At 44.7% G+C, this 26,764-nt stretch overlaps 1 protein-coding gene across 1 annotated transcript in view; it reads right to left on the bottom strand.

Annotated features, from left to right (window-relative positions):
* Nucleotides 1–25,916, bottom strand: part of LOC8052878 (solute carrier organic anion transporter family member 74D) — a 49,277-nt gene extending 23,361 nt beyond the window's left edge. The window contains exons 1-4 of the mRNA XM_029989184.4: nt 24,855–25,916; nt 10,812–10,898; nt 7,220–7,414; nt 6,447–6,611 (exon numbers count right to left, since the gene is read on the bottom strand). Of these exons, the coding sequence (XP_029845044.2) occupies nt 6,447–6,611; nt 7,220–7,414; nt 10,812–10,898; nt 24,855–25,524 (1,117 nt within the window). The 5' untranslated portion in view covers nt 25,525–25,916. The remainder of the gene's footprint in view (nt 1–6,446; nt 6,612–7,219; nt 7,415–10,811; nt 10,899–24,854) is intronic.
* Nucleotides 25,917–26,764: the final 848 nt, after the last annotated feature.

Below are 26,764 nucleotides of genomic sequence, written 5' to 3'. Positions count from 1 at the left end.
AAACGTTTCTGCTTGCCGTCTGCTTTTTAGACGACACCGGCCCGTAGACCAAATGTTGGCCTGGTAGTTGCAATAAGTGCGGGCCTCAAGAGATTGAAGTTTGAAGGTTGGTAAGGAGGCTCGATATAAACATTACGTACAAGGATATGTTGATCATTGTTACCAGTGGGCGTCACTGACTTGTTATGCCTGGTTCACTTGGTCTGATTGTGCTAGCGATTTTCAGTATTAACGCCGACTAATTCAGCTATGATTCATGATTTTGCAGCCCGGGCGACTTCGCAACTGAAAATTGCGAGGAAAAATCTTATCATACGAATCACGCATTAGCATACATTCTGCGGCGTTCGTGCGGAATGAATCGCCGCATGTCACATTCACGCAAAGTTTTTTGGTGCCACAAGCCTCGGTAATTTCGCTCAGGCCACTCAAGTAGTCGGGCGTTGCCAAGAAGACGTAGAATCAACAATTCAAACGCGAAAACGGGCAGGAGGACTCGCACCGACGGCAACATTGCATTTCAATGGTTTGTTTATGGGCGACGGCGAGCTTCTTGCCCACACTCCATCGCACATGCGCGGCGCCGGTGGCGTCTGCTAGGGGCGCTCCAGTTTGTTTGTAAACATGAGTTGGTGTATAACACTGCCACAAATATAAACAATAATGTAAGCAACCTTGGTTTTTTTTTCTCGAAGGTTTAGCAAGCACCGGGTTTCTGGCGAATTTGTTTTTCGTCGACGAAATGCCTCGAATATGCGTAATCACTGTTGGCAAGTGCTTTATTTTATATCATTTTTCAGACTCCGCTGTTAGGGGGTTCAATGAGTTCCGATCCAAATTGGTGTAAAGTTTTTTTGTTTGGAACCGTGTTGCATGCTAACGGATGTTTTGTACAGCTCGTTTTCCAAAGCAGACGACGCACCGAGGTAAAGTCCCATCTGAGCGCTCCGGTTCAAAAGTGTGTCTTTTCTCCGAGTGGAATGATATGTACTGTGTTTCTCCATAACTTGGCAAAAGGCAACGGCTGCAGCATTTCCTCACCATCACGGCAGACTGTTCCATCTTCTCCAAAAAGTACTGCTAAGGTGGCTTTGTTTTGAAAAGCTATTAATCTAAATTTTTTTAAACTATTATTAAAAGCAAAGCAATAACTTTTACAATATTTTCAGTCATATCGGCATTCGCTGTCCTGCTCTTCCATCCACCATGGCAACAATGGCAAAGGAGGCTGCTGTGGTGTATTTGCTGCCACAGTGTGAATGTGCATGCTCTCGTTCTTGCCTCTTGCCCGTTTGTGTATCACAAGCATTCACAAACAGTTCAATGCATTACTGTACAAGGTCATAGGAATGTTCACTTTTGTACGTGTTTCAGTTAAAAAAAAGTAGCATTGTGTTGAGGATGTTTAGACAGCGAAAGGTCGGCCTGCCTCGAATGATGCCAAGCTTGTCGCTGTAGATGAGGAATTTAGCCAGTGCAGTAGGACCGAAAGCCTGGGATCTTTAACGTGCATCATGTAGTAGTGATTACACAAACGCGTACTGGTATGATCCTCGTCCAGATCGAAATGAGCAAATGCTGGGGTTTAGCCCACGATCCCGGGTTCTGCAGCGCGAGCTTTCGCTCCGCATGCCCAGAGCTGAGACGTGCTAGCCGACTCGGCCACTGTTCTTCCATGTGTTTTAGTTGCGTTCAGCACTATTGTGAATTGGAAGTCATTTTCCTAGTAGTTCAAGGAGGGGCAATTGAAACTTCTATGGTACAAACCAACATTCTTGCTACAGTTTGCAAGCCGACTGAAAGTATGAATGCCTTTTTGAAACCATCTAATGTCTTTAGGCACATGGGGTACGTTCTTCCCAAGTGTCTTAATTTCACAGCAGACTCCTACGGCCTGTATAGACGCCACAGTTTCTACAGTTTCCCAAATTAATGTGAAACAGAGTGTAGTGGATTGCGTGCAGGCGTACCCTCTTTCACACTTGAAGAGGTGCGATGTTTTCAGGTGGCTGTAGGTAAACCTGGTATATAGAGAGGTTTATACGTTTCCCATCACACACATAAGTAGTTCTTTTTTTTTCTTTTACTCGACTGCCAAATACCGATAGCCCGAAGTCTTTAAGATGAATCATATAGCAGTAATACTGCCCATGTGTAGGTGCAGTGCTCATCCAGGTCAAAACGGGCAGGGGCACTCAGTGCAAGTTTTCGCTCCACACTCTGCCACCAAGCCCCCCAAATCAGCACGTCCTGTTGAAGCAACGTGCAATTATTACTATTGCTGCTGTTGGGGGCACGCACACGTAAGGAAGGAAAATAACAGCCAGGAATTCTGGTAAGGGGAGGACGCCATACGTCATGGAGCACAGGAACAGGCTTGGCTTGAATCCTTTTTGTTTCAGGATCACCATCACTACTCCAAGTTCACCACAGACTTTGCATTCATGAGAGCTTTCTCCAGCAACCGTTTCTTCTTATGAGACACTGCACCGCTCGCAGTGGCAGCTGCTCTACGACACCTGCTCGCTGATCCACAGCTGGCCGGCCCGGTATGTGGAGTCATGAGAACCTGTGGGTTGCACCTATTGCGACTCTTCCTTGACAGTTTCTTTAGCTTAGTTATTTTGCATGGCACCAAGGTTTAAGATTCTCTAGAACTTCAGGGTCATGTAGTAACTGCATTTTCCGAAGTGTTTCCGACATTAAACGGCAAGCACCCTGGTTGTGCTTGTCACTATGCCACAGTCACCTGTGTGGTGCATGAAGTAGTGGTTTGAACCATTGAAGGGTGCACTAATGTCTCATAAGCTCTCCTGGGCACTCATCGGTAAGTAATATTTGTGCTGGTGATCCATTATTCAACGACAAACATTGCAGCAAGAAGTTACTTTTCAGTGTGCACACATTACTGTTGTAAAGCCTGAAATATTTCAACGGTGAAGAATAGGAGAGTGACTTGCTTCAGGCTACTGGAACACGTTATTGTGTGAGCAGAAGAGTAGCAGAACCAGGCACGAATAAAAATTGAAAAAATCCGCAGCGGAAAAAATAATAATAAATAAAAGCAGTGTGAAGAGTTGTGTTGCTTACACGTCAGAAACTCGTGGCAAAAACGCGGGCTATACTCTGTTTCACCTAGTGTTGTACCCCAGGAACGGCTACAAGCGCGAGCTCCTTGCTCTAGGACACATCTCGACGGCACAAGCTCTCGTGCAACAAGGGCAGCTGCCAACGCTATGAGCTCGCGCTTCTGGCCTTCTCTGCGGTACAACATAAGCTGAAACGGAGTATAGACGGAGAACGACTCATTATTAATCTGAGACGGGGACACTAATAATAAAACGAAGAGACGCGCGTGTGGTTGCCCTTCACTATTATTTTCCCCTTGTTTTTCTTACTCCGCAAAGTCGACATAGTACAAGAAAACACGCAGAAGTAGGAGAGCAAAGAGGCTCCTCGGCGGGCTCTGCCGTCTCGCGCGGTTCTGGGGTCCGAGGCGTTCGGTTACATTGCCTCTCGTGGTTTTCGGGCGCGCGGTTCACGGGGGAGTCGGTGCAACGTACTCGACGCGTATTGAAAAGAACACGATTTATCCTGATTACGCAAAGCCCGAGAAACGAACCTTGCTTCACAAAATCGGTACGCTCGTAGAAAAGCGAAGCAAACAAACCGCATTTTGCAGATTGAAGAGACATGGACGAGTCGTCACAAAAACCACTCGGCATCAGCGGTTAATTTCGCGGCCGCTCGCTGCTCGAAGTAGCAAAGTGTTTCTGCCAATCCAAGACAAGCCAAATTTCACGGAGTCGTTATGAGGCGATCCTAGCTCACGGTAGCATCAGCGGTTAATTTAGCGGCCGTTCGCTGCTCGAAGTAGCAAAGTGTTCCTGCCGATCCAAAACAAGACAAGCCGCCTTTCCAGCGTGTCCACCATGTGGCCACCCTGCTTTCTTGAAGTCCCCATGGCCCCCCGTCAGTCAGTCTATTCACGCGTGCACTTCCCTTTCTCTCTAATATAATCGAAGGCGTCTAACAAAGCTCCGCGTCGAACGTCCTATCAGAGCGCGACGATTGCCTCGGGTTTATGCAAAGAAGTGGTCCGAGCATAATCCATGCTTATCCCTTTTCAGAGGCGGCAGTCCAGGGAACTAATCCCCTCTAATCCCTTTTGAGGGGAGGGACCCTTTTTTTTTGGGTTCCACCCAGGCCAGAAACTATACAACACCCAAATCATGCGCCATTCCACTCTGTGAAGGTGGAGGACCAGCGAAGCTGTTTAGCACGCGACCCAGACGTGACACAGAATTATGAACAAAGGTACAAACACATTTATTGTTTTGATCGGTGGTCATCGTGCAGAAAGTTAAGCACACATATGTCGAGGGCTATCGCCGCCTCCAGGAGCCGGAGGAAACTGGATACGCTTGACGGGACCGCCACCCGGCAGAAGGAAAGGAAACTAGGCACGCAAGCGGCTAGGAACGACGACAAAGAGAGGGCGGTGTGAGCCCTCTCCGAGTTTTTGTCGACGCACACGAAAAATCCACGGACCCCTCTGATAACCAGATCCTCGCAAAACTCCCCAGAAAACTTCCCGCATCAAGAAACCTTTACCTACGGCTGATATGCAGAAATGGCTCTGCACCTGGATTACATGGGCTTCCTAAGGTCCATAAGCCCAATATTCTACTCCGGCCCGTCGTACACTTCACAACCTCGCCGCTTCGAATTATCTCTAACTGCCATCGCCGCACTCTATACCCCCTCATTGAAAAAAGGCCGACCTATGTGCAGGACTCTGACCGTTTTGTAGAACTCGTTTTGGAACGAAGTTTACCGTCAAGGAGAGCCTGGTACCCTTTGACGTGATTTCATTGTTCACAAGCGTTCCTATATTATGGCAATCGCCACGGCTGAAGGTGCTCTCGAGAAAGAGAAGGACCTGAATGAAAGGAACAGGCTTAGCGTTGATGAACTGGGCCGCCTCCTTGAGTTATGCCTTAGCAGTATTTACTTCAGCTTTAAAATAGAGTTTTTTTTTTTTTTTTAGCAATATCAGCGGAATCTCCATGGCTGCGTCGATCTCGGTCACCACAGCACATCAGACGATGTAGGCCATTGAACAAAGGGCGCTGCAGTGATTCGCTACAAGTCCCAAATTGTTCTTGCCCTACGTCGACGATATCTTTTATATCATAAAAAAGTAAGAAGTAGACAACATTCTAGGGCATATAAACACCATCCAGCGGGTCATCCAATTCACAGTGGAACATGAGAAGGACCACACCTTATCATTTCTGGATGTACTTATGAAGAGGCAAAAAGAATACCTGGAGTTCACATTGTACAGAAAGAAGACTTACACGGGATGTTACCTCCAGTTTGAATCAGACTACTCAATGAGTCACAGGGCTTCGGTCACTACGATCCTGCTGTTAGAGCAAGTAGCATCTGCTCATCAAAGACGGACCGAAAAAATGAAGAGCAAACGATCATAACAGATTTAAAGAACGGCTACACCAGCAGTTTCGTCTCTCTTTGCCCGGCGTCTAAACAGCAATCGTTCACACGTTCAGCCACAGAACAGCACGCGGCTCCTCCCAAACACCCGCATTCGCGTTTCCTAAATAAGTGAGGGTAGCGAAGCGCTGGCGTGTGCGCTGGCCAATGAAGGCACTCAGGCGTCTCACAAACCAGCAAAACCGGTATCAACACTTGTACGTCTGATGCTGCAATCCAAAGATCAACCCTCTAAAGAAAAACCGCAGGGTGTTATGTTTTCAATTCCATGCGCAGAGGGCTTCGCCACCTACATGGGCGAAACAAAGAACCTTCCAAAGCGAATTCGACGACACGAAAAAGATATGCGTAAATTCGACCGCAACTGCAGCGCTGTTGTTGAGCGCTGTGAGGACAATGACCATCACATCCACTATCGAAATACCCGCATTATAAACGCTTAGACGAACTTCCTCTAGCGGCGTTTCATGGAGTCGTGAGATATCCAAACACCACCAGGAAATGTCAATAGATTTACTGACACATTACCATCATCATACGTGAACGGACTAAGTCCCCTGACAAGCCATCATTGTAAAAGAAAACGAAGGTGCTGGCCCCTATCTCTAGATAGTCGCACCGAAGATCAAAACAAGCCGGTTTTGAAACGTCGGGACCTCCTTGTAGGATACGGTTGGTTATTTTATTAAATATTTTAAGAGTATATTAGGCTTGATTTGTCTATGATACAAGCTTCTTTGTAAGCTAATACAGCAGGCATCTCTCAATGTGTGCTGAGTATGATCATTTTCACGTTTGATTAGGCACTGCGTGCGGACTATGTACGGCTTGCAGATTATGCACCGGGTGTGGACTACAGTCGGGAAAATATGATAGACGTTCCCGATTTCTTATCGAGTGTTCGTTGTGTGTGTCGGATGACCCACCTGCGAAGAGACTAGCCCGCGACGCAGTCTGGGAGAACTGATGCTCCGTGTACTTAGGAAAAGAGATGTAGTAGCCCGCCAGGGCGATGTACGCAGAGATGCTTGCGAAGGTTCTCAGAACGTAGACAGGGTTTCTGAAAAGCCGGTTCAGCGCCTGCAACGTTTCTGTAAAAAAGAATACGCCTTGAAGAATACCGAGCGCACAAACAAAAACAAAACAAAAAAGACATTTGGTTCACGGTTCTCTATTTGCGCCAACCTGCACGCGCCAACAGAGGTGCAAGGGTTAAGGCACAAGTCAGTGCCGTAACAGTTTAGTCAATAAGAGGATCAAGGGCGTACACACAGCAATGGCGGCGGTGCCACCAGCCGCGTACACCCGTCATGGTTGTAGTATGAATCTAATGTAATCCGTATATGCGGTTATTCTTATCAGCGACGCAAACAAATAAGTATGTATGAATTTAGACGACTAAGAGCCTCACAAAATATATATATTTTGAACTTACTCGGCGAGCAAGCAGCCAAACTCACTCCTCGTTTGTTTATTCCACCATTGAAAAACGCAAGTTACCTCAATATAACGTGCGCGGCGTTTCAGCCCACCAACAGTATAGCGTTCAACTCCAGGGACGTTAACATGAAGAAACAGACTTCAGACTGCATGCTTTGTTTTGCATTTCTGTATATATATATATATATATACATATATAAACTGGGGTAAAATTTTAGGTAAAATAAGGGTGCAATAGATCTGTGAATCGCATATTTACCTTTGACGTCAGCCTTGAAGCCCTTATCTTCCTGTCCGGCGATGTCGACTTTGTTGGCGGCTGCCTTGGGCCGTATCTTCTTGGGGAAAAAGAACATGGGCAGCACGCTCAGCAAGATACCCATGCCGATGACTAGGTAGCCCACCCACCAGGCGCCGATCCAGCGTGGGTCCTCCACTCTCATGTCGGGCTTATCTGCAGCGAGGTCGGTTAGATATGTTTTATGGAACACGGGTGACTCGATGAAAATTTGTTTGTACATTCAATTATTAATAGAATTCTTGTTTTATTTTTACCGCATTTTTTTTTCTTTTGGCGGGCATCATACATACTATACATTTTTTTATAAAAAATAAAAATCAACATATCGAGATTTTGGCCACGACAGATGGTATGACTGCCTACGTTATTACTATTGGACAAGTTAGATACAAAAGGCAGTTAGGCTCTAAGCGAACAAAGACACAATCTCAAACGAGTTGCATTCCTAGTCCGACGGTAGCACGTTGGTGAAGTTAAATAAACCAGAAAGAATAAACATGGGGAGAGAACAAAACAGCACCTTTTATTATATATTTTTTTTTTATGTCGGTACTTTGAAACTTGGGTTGTTCATACGAGTAAACAAATCCTTACAGTCACGTCAAAACTTTTTTTTTTTTTTTGGGGGGGGGGGGGGGGGGGGGGGCGTTCGAAACAAATTATAAATCGTTGCCACCTTGTTGCAATGATTTATAACTAAGATAAGTTTTAATTGTATTAAATTTGATTAACGCATTTTCAAAGGTTTCTGAGTCTTCACGAAAGCAGTCGGAGCACCAATCAAAGAATTTATATTATTATTAATAACTTTATCCGATGAGATAGGGAAGTCATATCTTATCTTAATGGTAGTCCTTTGTGATCCCACGGGAAAAACAGTGCCCACTTTTTTTACAACTAAGACACGTATGGAGCATGATTGTTTGTTTTTTCATTGATTGGCTTAGGAAAATAAAGAAAGATCATTGATTGGTGCACCACTTTGTGGTGCAATGCACGTGCACTCAGAAACTAGTCTTAGAGTGTAGAAGTCTTCTACCTAATTTTAACTTCAAATTTAGCATTTTTGTGATTCTAAGATTAGTATTTGCCCTTATTATATAAATCAGACTTTAAATCGGCGACGTACGATGCATTGTAGAAACATGTAAGGCGCCATAAAAATAAATGTAGGTAATGCGTGTTTAAAAGAATGAAAACATTGTTATGTCGGCAGCTAGCAGGAAGCATATATTCCCAACAAAAACTCCGCACATTTAATATTCTTTAGTCTGTTTCACATTTTGGCTCCCAGGCCGGTACAGTTTTCGCGAAGGAAGGGGCTACTATGAATAGATGGTAGCCCCTACCTTCGCGTATTTCCGATGGTTGGCTTCGACTCCTCTGGAATCGTGAGTAGCGCTGAATTAATATTTAAATACATTTTAAAATGAGCGTTCACACGCTCTAAAATGAGTATTCATCTTCACAGATTCATGGGCTTCGACGTTCGCCATTTTCTCTATTAAAATTACCGAAAATCGCTTACAACTTTTGAATCAGATTATTACCAACTCTGAAACTTGTGCCCCTCGTCCGGACCGACCGCTATTGCTGCGTTTGAGCGTAGACTGAGCGTTCGGCAATTCGTAACCTATTTGTAAAATTAAAAAAAAAAAATCTGTACTTGTTTTTTTATATGTATATATAGAAACGGTAGATACAGGGCTAGCTAAACATTCGTTTGAATTTATTTTTAGAGTTTCTCATACCTTGTGAAATTTTAAGGCGTTACAGCGCTTCAATAAAAAACAAGAACGACATCCTGCACATATATACTCCGAACGCAGAGAGCAGAGTCTCATGTAGGCTTCCTTCTATCGAAAGGTGGCGTTACGTGTTATTAAAATCACATTGCAAATGACTCAGATGTGAGACACGCGCATTCGCCTTTTTGTTTCTTGAGTATACATCGCTAATCATGCTGTGTATTTCGATATTCAGCCGGGAGTGAGATTACACGAAAAATGACCTTCAACTGTATTCATTGCGGGCGTCACACCTTTTCTGGGTACAACATGTAGCGCTACCTTTCGATAAAAGCACACAACTCCAGCATTGTCCGTTGGTCCATGGCCTCCGGCATTTGCTGTGCGCGAAGTTTCGAGCATCGGGAATTTCTGATGTCATGGCTGGCCATCTTGGTTTGCATACGCGGCTTTGAAATTTCAGTGATTTCACTTCTACATTTCGAGTTAAAGAGGCCCTGCAAGGACTTTTTTTCTTTATTGTTTTTTTTTTTTGTTTTTTTTTAAAATTTGCACCGAATCTGTGTGCACTGAACGTAGTAACTTAATGAAACTTTTCTTTTCTCGAGTTTTACTTTATTTTAAAAGTTATAGGCAAATTAAAATGACAAAAACAGTAAAACAATAACCTCCTCCATGACGTCCTTGGTCGTGGCTTGAGTGGCCGTGAACTAGAGGAGGGGTAGTGAGCTCAGCGAGCGGTCACGGCTGCCGCACTCCGCGTCGACGGTTCGAGATGGCGGCACTAAAGCATATTCTGGCTAGGCTGTATGAAGCGGGCAGCCAGGGCGGCTCGCATTGCATTTGCTGCGCGATTAGACACTAATTCGGCATGACACTTCATTAGCCACAAACGAGAGCAGACACGGGGTAAAGATCAGTTCAGAACGGGAGCCACTTCGTGCTGCCATTCACCCCGAAGGTCAAACCGCAAGCCAAAGCTGCTCGTCAAAGGCCTTAGGAAAGCTCGGAACCAGTCGGATCCTCCAGTTCATACGACCGCACGCCGCCGCATACATCCGGGACCTTTCTACGCTCGCCGCTCGTCGGTGCCTGATTCCACTACACCTTTCTAGGTGTAGTGGAATCTTTTCCACTACACCTAGCCTTTTCCACCGCTTGGTGGCGGGTATGTCGACGGGTCTTTTCTTGTTTCCTTACTTTCTAAACTGCATTTGTTACTTTTCCTATCTAAAATAGTGACCATTTTGTATTTCGACTAAAAAGAAGCTTTTAGCGGCTCTGACCAGTAGTAAACCCAGGATCAAAGACGTCACATATCGCGCGTTTTCGGCACCGCGGGTCGCCCCCGTAGGCGAAGGAGGTTTTCGCGCCGTCCGGTTAAAATATGGCGCACTGATATTTAGTTAATCTCTCCGTGTCCGCTGGCTTCTCCGAACTCCAAGAGACGTGGAAACCTCAAAAAAGGTAGACGCTTAAATATGATTGCAGGGCCTCTTTAAGTCAAGCAATCGGACCCCTGAAATTGATATTATATGTGTGCTTCCGCTTGCGACACCGGCGCGCTGATGTCTCCGGAACAGTTTAGGGCGTATTACGATGTCGATACCGCCCTGTTCTTTCCTAACACTCTTTGTAAAAAAAAAAAAAAAAAAAGAGTTGAAATGAAGGTATATGTGTAATTGATGCTTTAAAGGCCAGAAACAGCCGAAACAAAGACTATCGAGAAGACTCGGCTTCTTCATATAGTGTGCCCGCACTCGTTCCGAAGTATAGGTGCTCTCAGCGCGCAGGCTACTCACCGTTTAGATCTTCGGGATAACTTAAACAAAGTGACGAGAGAAAAAATCCAACGACGGGTCCCATCAGCCGAAAGGCGTACAGCGATCCTGCGTGAAGACAAATGCACATTATCGCGGAGCAGTTCTTCGAATAAAGGGTGTTATTACAAAGCAGTTCGTCCAGCATCACAAAGGCGTCGCTACTGCCGTCGGAAACACCAGCGGGATTCTAAGCGTATCACGAAGGTATTCGGAATTCAGAGGCTGATCGCAAGAACAAGAATAGAATAAAATAGAATAGAATAGTTTTATTTCCAATACATACCTTTTCAAAAAGTACAAGTACAAGAAAACGTATACCTCCTGGAAGCTTCGGGCGACGTTTCGCCGAGACTAGCCGCGGTCACACTCTGAGGCGCGTTTCTTCTTCTATTATAGCCTTGCCACATTGGCCATATAAAAACTCTTTTTAGACATGTTCGAAGAATGTCTCAAGCAAACATGTTTCGAAAATGCTTGAAATGAGTACACAAAGAATTATGTCATCGTTTATGCAGCAGACTCCGTGTTGTTGTTGTTGTTGCTGTTGTTGTTTTTGTTGTTGTTGTTGTTGTTGTTGTTGTTGCTGCTGCTGCTGCTGTTGCGGTTGTTGTTGCTGTTGCTGTTGTTGTTGTTGTTTTGTAAGATGTATAAGTTGTGCGTCCCCGGGCTAGCAGTGGCATTGCACTGGCTAAATTTCTCCTCTACAGCCGAGACAGGATTATTTAATAATCTAATCATAAACAAGCAAAACAAAATATGATTCCAGTTAATCACAAAGCTCAGAATACGATTACATGTGAGAAATACGTTTAGAGCGGGGATACAGGGCCAGTGAACACGTCATGCTCATCGTCCCTGGACTTGGGTCCTTTTATTTTCGAGAAAAGGCCCTGTACTGGGAACCTTTTATTTTTATTAAATTATTCTCCTCCTCCTCATATCACTGCATTTCTTGGCTTAATCGTATTTTGAGCTTCGCCATTTACTGGGACCCTGGCATAATTTGTCATGATTGGTTGTCTCGTGTTTTGCAGGAAAGTGGACTCACATACTTTTTTTTCGAGGTGCAACATTTTCTTTTACCAATCTCTTAGCTTAGCGTCGTATTTTTTACATATAGATAGGGCCAGTTACTATTGGTTTCAGCTTCTCAAAGAACAACTGGATTACGGGGTCAGTACGGCGGTCAAAACTGCTTAATCCGGAGAAGCCGAGAAACCTCTTAAATTGCCTCACTATCTTTTACCCCCCCCCCCCCCCCCCCCCTCCTTTACTTCCTCCATACACACACATTCTTAAACCCCTCTTACTTCACAAACACAAGCTAACATGGTCATAGGGTTATTTATAAATTTTAACTTACTATACTTCATTCATTTAAACCGACACTACAGCCCAAGCTACAAGCGCGAGCTAGCCCGCGCTCCTGGCTTTGAGACGTGCATTTTGTAGCGTGAGTGCCCGTTCTCCGGAAGAACGCTTCAAAGCAGCGTCCTCGAGCTCTCGTGCTTGTGGCATTGGCTGCAGTCTCAGCTTAAGAATGAAGGGAGTATATTCAGATAAAGCAACGTCATAAAACAAAATTAAGACCTTTATTAAAATAATGTGCATATCTTAATATTTTAGCAATGCATTCCGAATTCCTGCATAATCTCAATAAGGCTGCGCCAATTTAACTACCGAAATATGCATTAGTTTTTTCGCTAAATTTAGCGGGGAATCGAACTGGTGTATAGATCTATGACGTCCCACAAAGCAACGTGCGCGGTTACGCCGACTGCGACAGCGACGGCGACGGCAACGCCGCGAAACACCGAAACAAGCGCCTAAAAACTGCGCTCTAAAAAAAGATAAAAAAAAAGAAACGCATTCGGTTCCAGAATTGTAGTACTGGGAGAACGCGGCAATCTTTTGGAGATGCTGACAACCTATCAGTCACGACTGGGAGTCTGGCAACCGGTAAATGGTATGCTGTCTCCGCCATCTTGTGTTGCTGAGGCACAAACAATTCATGACATGTTATGACGAAGTCCGGTTACTTGAGCGAGCCACAGGCTCCGCCCGGTGGCCAAACTCTCTGGGTACGCACGGCTCTAGACTAATCTCTAGCAGAGCCCTCGGAAGCTAAATCACTGCAGTCTTCAGGTGAACCGCAGCAATTGGCAGGAGAAAGAAAAATATGTTTCTTCGTATAAATAAAACCTGCTATGTGACACTAAGCATGACTTAAGTCTGTGAAGCACCGTGTTCACTGTTGCGTTCCACACTTTATTGTTAGGTGTAAACATAATTTCGGTCTCGTCATTCAGCTGCCTTCCTCCGCACATTGCAATAATTGGCTCTCCGCATACGCCTCACAAAGCTAGATACACGGATGTCCTTTAGACATCCGTGTGCTCAGCGATTCTGTATTGGCGTCCAGGATCTGACACTATGGACATCCTTTCATCGACTTATCTAGATATGTGTCAGCTGATAAGCCTGAACAACATAGATTAACGCCTATGCCCTTCGGCGACACTCACAGATAGTCTGGCGTACCTGCTCTAGAAATTAGATAAGCGTTATTTGTCTAACACTTGGACCGCGTGGACTCGCACACCCGTGGTGAGCGCAGGCAGACCAGAAAGATATACCATTGTTTTGTATATCAACATGCTCCTCTTTCTTGTGGCGCCGAAGAGGATATGGCAGCGTGGCCATTGCGCAGCACAAATGCAGAGTGAAGAAGGAAGGTCAGTTAGCATACCCTTCACTTTGCTTAATGTCATGAAATGCGGAGGTCACACGTGGAAGTTTAAAAACCTATATCCTAATGTAAATCTGTTCGCCAAATTAGTGCAACTTAAATTTCCCGACGATCGAAGACACTGGGAACAGTTTCAGAGATTTTGTGGTTAACCTGTTTCGCAGTTGCGAGAAGATAAAAAGAGACCTAACTTTATTGATTCTTCAGTGTATTTTTTTTTTTGTAATTTGTCTTAATATTGAGAAGAGAAAAAGTTTGATTCTCCCTTTTTATTACTACTAATTCAATACTCCTAAAGTCACCGACAGGACAAATACGGCAGGAGGTCTCTCAGCTGTCCCTCCTCAAACGCCAGTTTCCCTATCTTCAATAACACTCCGGCACCTCGTGAGCTTCGACTACGAGCATGCACGTGCAGCCAAATCTTGTGCTCATGCATTGGGCGGAATTGCGACCGAGCAACCGTTTCTTCGCGTTCACATATGAACTGAAGAGCCATGTCAATCTTCTTTTATTTCTACTAGTCATTGTTAGGTAGCGTCGCCACCATGTACTAGTTATTGAGATTGCCTCTTTGGTTTCCGAGGTCATGGAGTCCGTTTTGGTTGCCTAACTGTACCATCCGCTCTGGGAAATGAACACATATTCATCGTTAACTGCAAAACCAAAACTCACATTAGATTCCCTTTGACAAAAGTAGACTGACAGACTCGTCGTCTACGGAACCGCGTTCATAGAGACTGCCTACGGACTTGCAACGCCGAAGTAGAACACGACAAGCAAGGATGGAAACTAACACAGCTGACATATTGAAAAGATGAGAAACAGAAGCTTTTCCTATACGGTACTGCAGAAATAGAACAGGAGAAATTAAACTATTAGTTATTGTGTTTTTTTGTTTTTAGAGCGCAGCTCTTAGGCGGCCGTTTCCGGCTTGAGCGGCGTCGGCGTAAACATGAGGTCACGTGACCCCGCCGACGTCACGTGACCCCCGTGAGGTCACGTAACCCCCTGAGGTCATGTGACCCCCTGAGGTAACGTGGCCCCCCTGAGGTCAGGTCATACTGTGAGGTCACGTAACCCACGTGAGGTCACGTGACCCCCGCGAGGCTACGAGGGTCACGTGACCTCAAGGTTACGCCGACGGCGACGGGGACGCCGCTTGAATGGAGGATGATGATGATGAAATACGTTTATTTTCTTTCATAATTAAAGCTCAGGCAATGGCACTACGGAATGGCCTAAAAAAATTCAAAAAGTTTTACTGAGGCCCGTTTTCTCCAGGTAGGAAATGACGGATCTGAGCAGTTGAAGTCTTCTTCCGGAATTCCCTGCTGGTTTTATCCATTCATTAAGGTTTTCCGGCTTATCTTCGGGGTCCATTGTTGCATGTGCATCCTCCCTTTCTCTTCTGAAGTGTTTGCAGTCCCACAGGAGATGATCGATATTGGCTGGGATCTTTTCTCTACAAAAGTTACACTCTGGTGGTTTTGGTATAAATTTCGGGTCCTGTCTCAACTTTGCTTGTGTTTCCCATTTCTCGAGGAGGTGCGGGGTTATAGCACCTCTTGTCCTTGCCCTTCTCAAGAGAACTGTTTGGTATCTTTTGAGCCCAGAAGGGATAGGATCCTGTACTTCGGGATGTCTGTTTCGTAGTTGTTGCTGTAGTTGTTTCTTTGCCTTATTTATGGTAGCTATAGGATCGTATTCTTTACTCAAACTTTTTAATACAGTAGAGTACGGGTGATCTCGTTGAGATTGGCCTGGTTTGTCGGAAAGGGGGGAACGACTATACTCTTTCGCGACTTTGTTGGCAATCTCAATTCCCTTAAGGTGCAACCCCACCCTTGGTTAGTGTGATTCTGAACCAATAGATGGCGGTGGGATCGCCTTCCAGGCCTGTACATCAATGCGAGAAATCGTGCGTGGTGGCGCTTCGATACAGTGGGGTATATTTCTATGTCCTGAATTTGACATCCCTGGTCCCTGGCTTGTTCTTCTCTGCACGAGCTTTCTTTGGAACGCGCACGGCTGCGCCAGTTCTCGTGCAAGGGGGCCAATTACCTATGCTCCGAGCTCACGTCTCCAGCAAATGTGGGCAGAACAAATCGCGAAAAACGTCCTGAGCCAAATGGCGAGACACATGCATAACAAAACCACCGACGCGTTGAAAAATATAAAATTGCCCGTGCGCCGCTATTGGTTCAGAATGAAATATGTGTAATTGGCAGAGGCCAATTACCCATATTTCAATGTGATCAGATTTATATTGTCACGAATGAAGTTGACAAGAGGACGAACAGTGAATTGAAAAATAAAGGTTTTATCAGCGAACTTGTGCCAAAAAATAAAAGTAAAGAAGGAGCGTTGAGGCCGGCAGCAGAAACCAGGCGGCGATTAGGCAGCGTAACAGAGAGCGAGAGCGAGACTGACTTGACAATGTCGCGGGCAGCTGCTTATCTACAGTGCGTCACTATCTCGAAAGTTCGGCAAAGAAAGTTCGAGCGTCACGTGCTCGGGGAGAGGATGAACTGGCACTTTCGAGAACAAGAAATCAGGGCGAAAGTTAAGTCTGGTGCAAGAATGAACGCGAATCTTCTAGAAGTCCGTGACCGAGCGTTGCTTTCTCGGCTCTGCGGGCGGCAACAAGACGGGCCGGCCCTTTTGTCGTGCATGTATTTGGGTCTTTCCTGGATTTCCAGGAAAACGTGATGACGTGATAGACATGGGTTTCCAAAATTCTAGCTTGAGAAATTAACTACCTAAAATATCAAAACAAATGAACTATTTTTTGGGCGGTCAGGTGTCTCAATTAGGTAGCTGGGTGTTTAGTTTGACCAAAACCACGAGGCTGGAAAACACAAAAAATGATACACAGGTTTAGATGTTGAGTTTGGTAAACCCAAAGCAGGACTGGTGCGGGAGTCAGAATATTAAAAAAAAATGCCGAGGTTAATAATTCACTCACAGCAATAAATTATAATAATTAATTTTAATACGAATCCAGTGATAAATGCATGACTGACCAGGCAAAAATTCTGGGTCTGTGGATAGCTTTTGCACATAATTTAAGCAATGTACCATCTGTCACAAAAAAAAATTACAGGATTTTCTTTTTTATTACCGCAAGATTAAACTAGGCATCGCCAAACGCTCATTCTCCGCCCAAAGGTAGCGCTAGAGGTCACAACCAGATATCAAAGTTTTAGCCCGATCAGATATCTTATTCAAAAGTTATAAGTGATTTTCTGAAAAGTTCAATGGGAAAATAACTGCCGACGTAGTTTTCGAATACATGGGGCTCTATGGGCACCAGAAACCGAAAACGGGCAAAAACGGGCGCCATTTTCTTATTGAAATTTTCAGAAAATCACTTTTATCTTTTAAATAAGGTGTCCGTTCGGGATAAAACTTTTGAATCTGTTTGTGATGCTGGCGCTACCCTTGGGCGGAGAATGAGCGTTAGGCGATGCGTAATTTATTTTTGCTGTAAAAAAACAAAAAAAAAACCTCTGTAATTTGTTTTGTGCCAGCCTGTACCAGTCTTACTTTGGTGATTTATGCGCGCAAGTAGTGGTGTGCATAAATAAAAAAGATGCAAACGGGTAGAGTATGACGTTGCATAAAATGCAGTGTAAGCACGCACATGGTACGCTGACTAAGACTGAAACAGCGCTACATTTTACGCTAGCGTTGAGCGTATCGAAAGTTAAGCGTGCATCAAAAGTTAATGTTTTCACGCATATACTGCTCGGGCAGTAATGTTTGAATGCTCATAGTACTTTATTACTCTAAGATTTGGTGTAAGTTGTCTCCTGTTTGCTTACAACAGAAAGAAGGAAACATTCTAACTCTGTGTTGATAGAAAAACTCCACCCGCTGACAGCTACCAATCATCTCTGCGCCGATTATGAGTATTCACTGCATGCTAACGGTCGTGTGCTTAGGACGAGTTTTTCCCACGTGATTTTATACAATCGCAATTGTTTCTGACAAACATCGTTTACTCAAGCCAGCGGTGACATGTGAAGCTTATAAAATATTTTGTATTGATTGTGACACCCGTGTCAAGTTTTTCTTTTTTTTCTTTTTTTTTAAATCCGCGAAATAGAATGTTTTTGGGTTACCTTGGTATCTAATGCAAGGAGCACACAAAAAGCATGCACGAAATGAATCGCAGTGGGAAACGAAAACAATAATGATAAACAAGCGCCCGTGTAATCACGCGAAAACTGAGGGCCTTGCACATATTCAGAAGGTAGCTTTGTTTCACTAAATACATTACCAGTAGAGTATTTGATTTTATTGTGTGAGCGAAGCGGAACATAAAAGTGCGAGCATACTGCCCTGAACTACACTTCCAGTGAACAAGCGCACCATCCAATGCATCGAGCTTGCTTTCATAGCCTTTTTGGTGCGCTGAAACCTTTGAAAACACAATTATAATCAATTCTATTATTTCCATTTTTTTATTAAGTGCGCCTATGTGTATGTTTTTGTTGTTGTTGTCATTGTTATTTTCTTCTTGTCTCTTGCGTTCACGTGCCATTTTCTTAGTTATATAATATTTTCCAGTAGTCCGACAATTATAGTCTGTTTCATAAGTAAGAACCGTATAATCAAAGATGTAGAAAAAAACAAAAAAAAAACGCGAACACGCGAACACACATTAAAGTGCAATGTAACGGGGCATTCAGAATTAGTTGTTAGTTTTTTAGAGAGCAGGAGTTTCGTAGGGCGACATTGTTAACTGTTGAAGATTATAAAAAGTGCTGTACAACTGTTAGCTCGGTGTCTTTAACGTGAATTACGCAGTATATGTGGTACACGATCGCACGACGGTAGGATGCAGATGGGCGACTGAACCCAGGGTCCCGGCTAAAGCCCCTTGGTAAAAGCGTTTTTTACAAGTACCGCCGACCATTGTTGTGGAAACGCGCAAGACACGTGCCACCGAGTGGGTGCTCCACTGCCATTCTCTTTCAAGGGCCAGTCATTTTAGTGCTGCGCTGCCGTTTGCCTCCAAGGGCCGCTCGAGAGACGGGCCTCGTGCACTGACACGTTCGAAGAAGAAGAAGGTAAAGGCAGGAGGGAGCAAACAGAGAGGTTAACCAAGGCGGCCTGCCTCGGTTGGCTACTCTGAGTTGGGGAAGGGGATGAGGGGATAAAAGGAAGGAGGAAAGAGGTTACATGAAAAACCTGCGCAAACGGCATCGAGGGGATTTTGTCCCTACAGGTTTTGCAGCCTGAGCTCCGTGCCCTGAAAGGAGCTCGCGCTCGAGCATTTCTCCACGTGCTCTGGTCTGCGGTGCCACAACACACTCGGTCAACGATCCCCAATCGCACTTGGTTTGGCTGGTTTAACCTGTGAGGTAAACCAAATGAGCTACGCTTAGAGTATTGGCACTTGTCCTCCCGATATTGTTGTGGGCGCCGCCATCTTGTTGGTTAGTAACAAATCAAACGCAACGGCTGATCGTCATGATTCAAAAGTGCGACTTCCTCGACATTCGGTGTCAGGCAGCTCACGTAATATTGCTTTGCTTTTTCTTGAACTGTTTCAACATTTGTGGAGGACGGAAAAGCGTTTCCTGTGATTTCAGATAAAGTTTCAGATAACTGACAACCATCATTTTAAGCACCAAGATGTGTATGAAGTACAGTGTTCTAGAGAGTTGTAGTGGCAAGAGCGGCTGCTGCCGCGTGAACATTTTGCGTGTAGACGCCACCATAGCGCTGCTGTTCTGAGCCCTAGGAACGTGCCCCCGTCAGCCTCGTCGTCGTCGCTGCTCGGCGTGTACTACTGTGGTTCGACCGGAGCTTTTCGCGACGCAGAACAATTGCTAATGTGAAAAATTGTAAGTTTTCTTTTGCACTAATGCCTCTAGAGTGTGTGCTATCCTCCACTTTTATTATTCGCGTGATTTTGATGGGGATCATTTGATTAATATTGACCCCCCCCCCCCTTCCCAGTACTGACAGGTCGTTCAGGACGCGATACTGATATAACAAGAAAAAATAGCCAAATAAATTTCAATAAATCTCACTTTTTTTAATGGTGAGAGCAACAATAAGCGGGTGCACTGTTTTTTGTCATCTGTTGCTGATGCGGGGAACAGCGTTGTGTAAGGTGCAAGGTCGAGCGCGTTTGGGAACGGCGCGAAGCAGTGTGCTTTTCTTTGCCTTTATGACCGAGACGGCAACGGAACGGGGGAAGACTCCCCACCACTACACAACAAAGAAAAGTGCTGCGGTGCTACGTTGGGGAGAGGCTTACCACCTCAGCTTCGCCTTCTTCGCTCATCGCACATCTGCCATCTACCGAAAATTCTACTAGGGTACGGAACTCCAGCGCCACTACGTTGACCGTCTTCACGCGGCCCATTGTAAGCGGTCGCCGCTCTTGCCACTACATCCTCCAAAACACTGTAGTATGAAGCGTAGCTTATTTAGTGGCTCTAGTTTAGCCCGACCGTTTAGGCACAGAAAAAAAACGAACAGCTTAACTTCGCGCTCTTGGCGATGCTTCAGTGGCTTCATCAGCCCGTGGCGTTTGCTGCGCTCTGAACTAAGTATCTCAGAAGCCAAACCAACAAAAATTACTTAACACGCCCTAATAAAAAAAGAAACAAAAATGCGCGTTTATTTTGACTGACTGGAGATTTTTTGACGTGCAACCGAAATCTCAGATTGGCCTCCGTCGGACTGTGGGCACCTCGGCCGATATTTAAATCCGACAAATATAGATTCATGGGCCAGCGCGTTAGCTCAGAGACACCGATCGCGACCGGCATGTGAACCAACGCACAGTAAAACGCGCGAAAAGGAGCTGTGGTGCACCCGCAGTCTCGCGCTTGTTGTTCTGACATCTCTGGCTCGCTCACTGCGAGCATCCAGGCATCTGACACCCTGACATCTGGTGCTTTTTCTGTCTTTCCCGTGGCGTTCCAAGCGGCACACGACGGAAAATGCACATCAAGCTCTTCTTGAACACGTGTCGCCATCTCTGTTTTATAATAAGAAACTACAATTTGCCGTAACTGAATGGGAAGCGTTTCAGGTCTTATAACATTATTAACGTGTAATATATCAATATGAAAGTTCTGGAAATTGTAATATCGAAGGTTGCTTCATAATTTAATGTCTCGTTATTTCGATTAGTTGACGTGATACCGTTTTTACAGCGCCATAAAAAAGTACAATTTTAAACTTTATTTTTTATTTTAAAATATACATTATCTGTACAGTTCGTTGCTTACTTTTTTACTTTATTACATCCAACCGAACGCTCACTTAAAATATCATGGACAATGGGACGTTATAACTCGAGAAATAAATTTTTCAATATTAGAGACTGTGGTCTATTAAAAGCTAAATAATTAACTAACCACTAAAAATAATCGTAATATCGAGACATTAAAGTATTGTTGAAAAACAGCTCTTTAATTTGACATTAACTTTATAAATGTAAGATACATAGAAAGAAAGTCATAAGCCGTCAAAAAAGCATAAAAACGTCATGCACGGTGGGGTTGCACCTTAATCCCCATGTGTCCCGGGATCCAACGCAGGAGTATCGTTGCATTCTTCTTCTTCAGTGTTGTTATTGCCGCCTTTAGGATTTTTAGTATTGTCGGGCTTACCGCGAGGTGTACCTTACATGCTCTAATAACCTCTTGTGAATCGATAAAAATGGTTATTCTTTTCTTTGTATTGCTGCTTGCGTGTTCTACTGCAGCCAAGACTGCTTGCGCTTCGACTTCTTCCGGGGTGTCTGCGACTGTTGGGTATGCCCATGTTCCTATGTTTAGGAGGTGAAAGGCTATCGTTGCGTTATTGTTGCTGACCGCCGCGTCCTTATAGTATTGAATGGAGGAGTAGCAGCCAGAATGAGGAAATGAGGAGGAGGGAGGAGGGTTATACCCTTTCTTCAGTGCCCTTCCCTCCTCCTCCTCAAGAACTGCGCTCTAATTCGGTGTTACAGGGAGTTGTAAACGGCTTTCATTTTTTTACCTTTTTCCTACTTTAAGAAGGCTAATGTTTAGGCCGGTGTAGATTACATGTATATCATGTATCAATTCTATTATTTGTTTGTAAGAAAAAATGGGCGGGGGGGGGGGCAATAATAAGTTCCGGCCTTAGTCTCTGGTTGGTTATTAATATTATAAACTCCAGCTCTGGTAGAAAATTATGTGAAAGATTTGAGAGCATTAACTTTATTGTATCGAGGACGGTGTCGTACATGACACGAATCCGCAAGACTAATTTGCGTTGCAGTGTTATTGCCTGTCTGATTTCAAAATTAAGATTCGCAGCTTCGAAATTAAGAAAGAAACGAAAGGTTTTTTCTACGGACGTTTACGTCTAGGTCTATGACTGAAGATTATTTGCATGCTGAAACTACGAGGGGTGGTCAAACAATTCTTATTATTGGAAACAAAGCAAATATAATATCGCCAAAACTGTCAACTGGGACAAGCCTACGCCCCTTGGGTGTAGGCTTGGCACGTTTAGAATGTACCTCGCGCCTAATAATTTTCATATGCGCAATAGTTTTCACATGATGAAGCAGCTGAATTTCGGAATTACCCACACCCATACAGACGAAGCGTTTAAAAAAATATATGTAACAGAAATTTCGCAGCTTTACCAAGCCGACCTTGAGCGACTTCCTTAATCGTGTATGGGCATTGGATACTTTCCACCAGACCAAAGATCTTCAACAGGGCTTTGAATGAAGTAGATGAACCTGAGACTAGAGTTCCAAGTAGGGGTAAAAAGGGAATATACAGAGAGATAGGGGCACAGCAGCCATGGCACTGGTAAAAGCGGTAAAAGCTCGACAGAAAGACGCCCCTTGACGTGCTCAATAGTGGAAAATGTCGTATTACTTGCATATTGTAATTGCATTGAATTATAAATCTCTTGCATGGCAATTATAGAAACGTTAATAAACAGCTATGCAAATTCCTCCATACCAAAATGAATGCAATTATAATTAAATTAGGTCTAGAAAGTAATCACTACGGTAAAATTATGTTGCCATTGTTTTACGGGTTAGCACGGCAGAACAATGTTTTCATCATAACAATGAACATAGTGTAACATAGCTCAGACGCAATCAAGTCTTTAATGATGTTCACATATTGACAAGGTTCCGCCTCTTTTTTACATTGCGGTGGTTCAGCATGAATGTACAGTAGTCAGCAAACTTATCTGGAACACATGCTAAGCCTACTCTTGGCTTTTGCTATTTTATTTTTTTATATGCGTGCGTGCTTAGCTGGCGCCAGCCTTCAGCTATTTCTTTTTGTGTCCTACTATGGCGGTAGCATACCTTCAGTTCACATAAATATGCGCAGTTTTTTATATTTTATATTTTTTCTACATTCAATATTCCACAAGTGTTCCGTATAAGTTTGACGAGGATCGACTGTACCTATTTTCTCCGCGAATGTTTTTGATATGTCATTTTTAACAGCCTTTTTTTATAAGGATGCTGGTCATTATTATTGACCATATAGACATTTGGTTCTAGACCTCGCTTCAAATTATTTTTTTACTTTCTTCCCTCATAAGTTGCTTTATATTATCTGCTGTTTGCTTTATCACCTGGAGACTATAAAACTTTAAAATAAGATAAGGTGATTTTATTGCAATTATATATGTAAAATAATTACCTGCAATTCCAACTTACCTTTCTTAAAAAATAAAAAAAAGCATTATACTCACTTATAATTTCAAAATGAAATTAATTTCCGTCAATGTTATGACAGTCGTGTCAAAGCTAAAATAAAAAGAGGCATTTTGTTCTAAAGGTACTGAATTGGTGACGGTCGAGTCAACAATATAATGCGCCCTAGTCGGTACCTTTTACCTCTTTCTCAACCAAGCCCGCAACTTTTGAGATTCGGCGAACTTTTCCTATGCGAATTTATGAGGTTCAGTGCACGCAGAATTTAAGCTGCGCATTTTTTATTAAGCCTTAATTAGTTTTATTTCTTTCTCTTGATATTGTGAGCGTACGGAGAAATTTGTCGATTGCCCTATAACACAATTAATTATCTCTCAAACCGAAATATATGTTCACCATATGGTAATTAAAATATTCTGGCCTCTCAACTCATTGGTGTATTTCATTAATGGTCAAAACTCATTTGAGTATTTCAGTAATGGTCAACTCCGCGTGCTATATTCCAGGTACAAACTCGAGTTTCGCCACTTTTTGGAAGATTCAATATAACTTTCACTCATACCTCTGCGGCATTTTTTGTCTTGCCAGAGTGCCCGGAAAATAACGCCTCTATTTTCGTTCTCTGTCGCAAGAGGAATGCTTGAAAAGTTAAAGGCCTTTATCTCTCCGCCCATGATCGAACCAGTGATAAGATGTAAAGTCACACAAGTGTGTACTTTGAAGAGGAAGACATATCACCTGAAAACACCTCTTGAGATGGTTTTTCTGACACTCGGGACGTTTTCTTAACAATATGGGCTAAATTGTTCACCGAGAAAGCAAATCAAGTTTCTTTCAACAAATCCATGCAGACGCGTTCTAAGAATATAATATGTTCGTGTATGTGCAGTAGAACTAATTTACATAGGCTTTTTAAAAGACTGCCTAGAAACACCGACCCGAACACAAGTTTCTAATGGTGACGAAGAACATCCACCTTGAAAGTCAGCATTTGAGAGAAATCTCTCTGGTTGAAAAAACAACAAATAAAGGACGACAAATTTTGCCACTTGACAATCTACTTGGGCATATGCTGCTAAAAGGAGTATTCACTGGACGCCATATTTGTGGGTGCTGTCTAGAGTGCTTGCTCAGAACGAGCCCATATTAATAGGTTGCTAAGACCGGCAATCTCGATGGTGGGGAATGCACGTTCCAAAAGAACCGTGGAAGCTCGCCATCTGCATGCACTCAGCAGTCGCGCACACAGCTACGGTTAATATAAGGTGAGAGTTTCTACGACATTCCTTGAACTGTTATAAACAAAAACGAGGTTATATGTTTATATAGTCATTGACAATGTGACAAGGGTAAGAATGAGCTTCAGTTATACCGTCTCAAGCGCAAGCTTTCTACCTTCGGCAATGCTTGTCTCATACAACTCGGGCGCGCGCGTCCAGCCAAAGCACGATGAAAGGCATAAAATACCTGCTGGAGGCCTGGCGTTTTTAAGATACGTCCTGCCGTTCTGTTTCTGACAGTGATTATTATAGTGCTTTCGCGTTTCGGCACCACGTGTAGTAGTTTAAAATATACTCACCAAAATAAAGAGCCGAGTTTTTTTTCTTCACGTTATCGTCCATGTAGGTTGTGCCAATGACGTAGTAAGCCGTTCCACCGAGCCCGTTAAAGAAGTTGCCCATGAAGAGAAAAATGAGTGGACCCAGGGAACCCAGATCTTCCTTTCGGTTCCCGCAGCTCACGGCATCCACGTTCCCGTCTCCACAGAACTGAGTTCTCAGCGCGTTCCCGGGCTGACCCGTGTTTCCCAAAAGATGAGTCCCTTTCCCGTAGACGGCGTAAGGCAAAACACTGGACACCGCTCCCACGACGGATAGCAACATCCCGCCGGCGACCCAGTTAGGCTTGCTGGTCCGTCGCAGGCACAGCATGAGCACCACGGTGCCCATGACCGGGCTGATGTCGTCCGCGATCATGATGAAGCTGGACATGTGGCCGGACATAGAGAATCGCTTCTCGACCGTGGACAGCGTTCCCACCAGGTAAGTTCGATAGGCGCCCTGGAAGATGCCCAACACTCCAAATACGAGCGCGAAGTACCTGGACGTTGCGAACCTCTGCATCCAGCAGGGTCTGTAGTTCCCGACGCCGCAGAGGTAATCCCTGTCATCTTCGGGTTCTTTTTCCGGTTCCCTCGCGGGAACTTGTTCGTAGCGCGTGGCGGCGTTTGTCTTCCTCTGGGCAGCCATTGCCGCGTGGGTTGTTTCCTATGGCTGCCTCCTGAATGATTCCGCCTGAAGCGACTTGAGCCACAAGTCGTGCGATGCGTGTGGACGCTATCTGTCGATACCGAGGTTATCGAAGACGGGCCGAGTAGTCTGGCCTCTTACTGTCTTCTCGTCGCCAAGAGCTGGAGGGCAAGATATATCTGATACGGGGCGCGACGTCATAGATTGTTGCCCGCGATTTTCCTGTCGGAGCATTTGCTCTTGTAGCTGAGAGGCTTGCTCTAAGCTTTCTACGCGGTGGAGCCGATTGCAACGCGTGCTTTTTGTGCGATGACACACACCTTTTGTTAAAAGAACCGAGCAACGGGAACTGACCCGACGAAAGACCTTCCCTTCCACCTCCGTCTGTCTCGTCAGTTTACTATCCCTTCCGCGGATCAGGTGCATTCTGGCAAATGACTGTCAACGGAGCTCCGATGTCTGGCTTACTCCATAGCCCTGTGGTACCGTTGTTTCTTCTTCTTTTTTTTTGAGCGAGGGGGGGGGGGGGGGGGAGGGAGAAAGAGAACCGTCTAGCGTCTTCTAAAAAGATGTCACCGCGAACCGTGATCGCCAGGACAGATGCAAGTTAACGATAATAATCCCTGGAGAAGGGGAGCAAGGGGACAAGAGAAAAATACAAATCTCCAAACACAGCCAGTGACTGGTGCGCGACTGAAAACAATGCGCCTGGTCCTGGTATTGAACCAGGGACCTCTTCATTTCCTGTGGAGCGATCTGCCAACTTTGCTGGCCAGAAGTTAGACGTCAGTAAAGCAAACGGGTTGTAACAGCTGCCACCAGTCTAACATCAACAACGGTGAACGGCCTATATTTTAATGTTATGATGATAATGCAATAATGCGATGCAAGTTCTTCGGGGGGAAACCCCAAGAGACGACCTATTTTGTCTCAGTCGGCTCCATGGAGTCACTCCTGGCGCCCTAGATATTAGACCGCAAGCGCAATGGCTAACGTTCTCACCGACCGATGGAGTTCCCCAGGGCAGCGAGAGATTCCCGGCAACAGACGCGTCGTGATGTTGGTTGAGCTCCACCGGGGTCATCCTCTTACTTCCAAGTTAAGAGCTGTACAATGAGACGCTGACTCAGCGTTGCCCTCTATGTGTGCTGTGTTGACAGAGGCGAATGTCTGGAACCGGACGACTCCAAACTAGATCTGCAGGCGCTGGGTGCCAACCCCGCCTCGCGAAGGCCCTGCC

This window comes from Ixodes scapularis, unplaced genomic scaffold (genome assembly GCF_016920785.2).
Source record: "Ixodes scapularis isolate PalLabHiFi unplaced genomic scaffold, ASM1692078v2 PGA_scaffold2__306_contigs__length_199485367, whole genome shotgun sequence".
Classification (NCBI taxonomy): domain Eukaryota; kingdom Metazoa; phylum Arthropoda; class Arachnida; order Ixodida; family Ixodidae; genus Ixodes; species Ixodes scapularis.
This window is presented reverse-complemented; position numbering and strand designations above follow the sequence as displayed.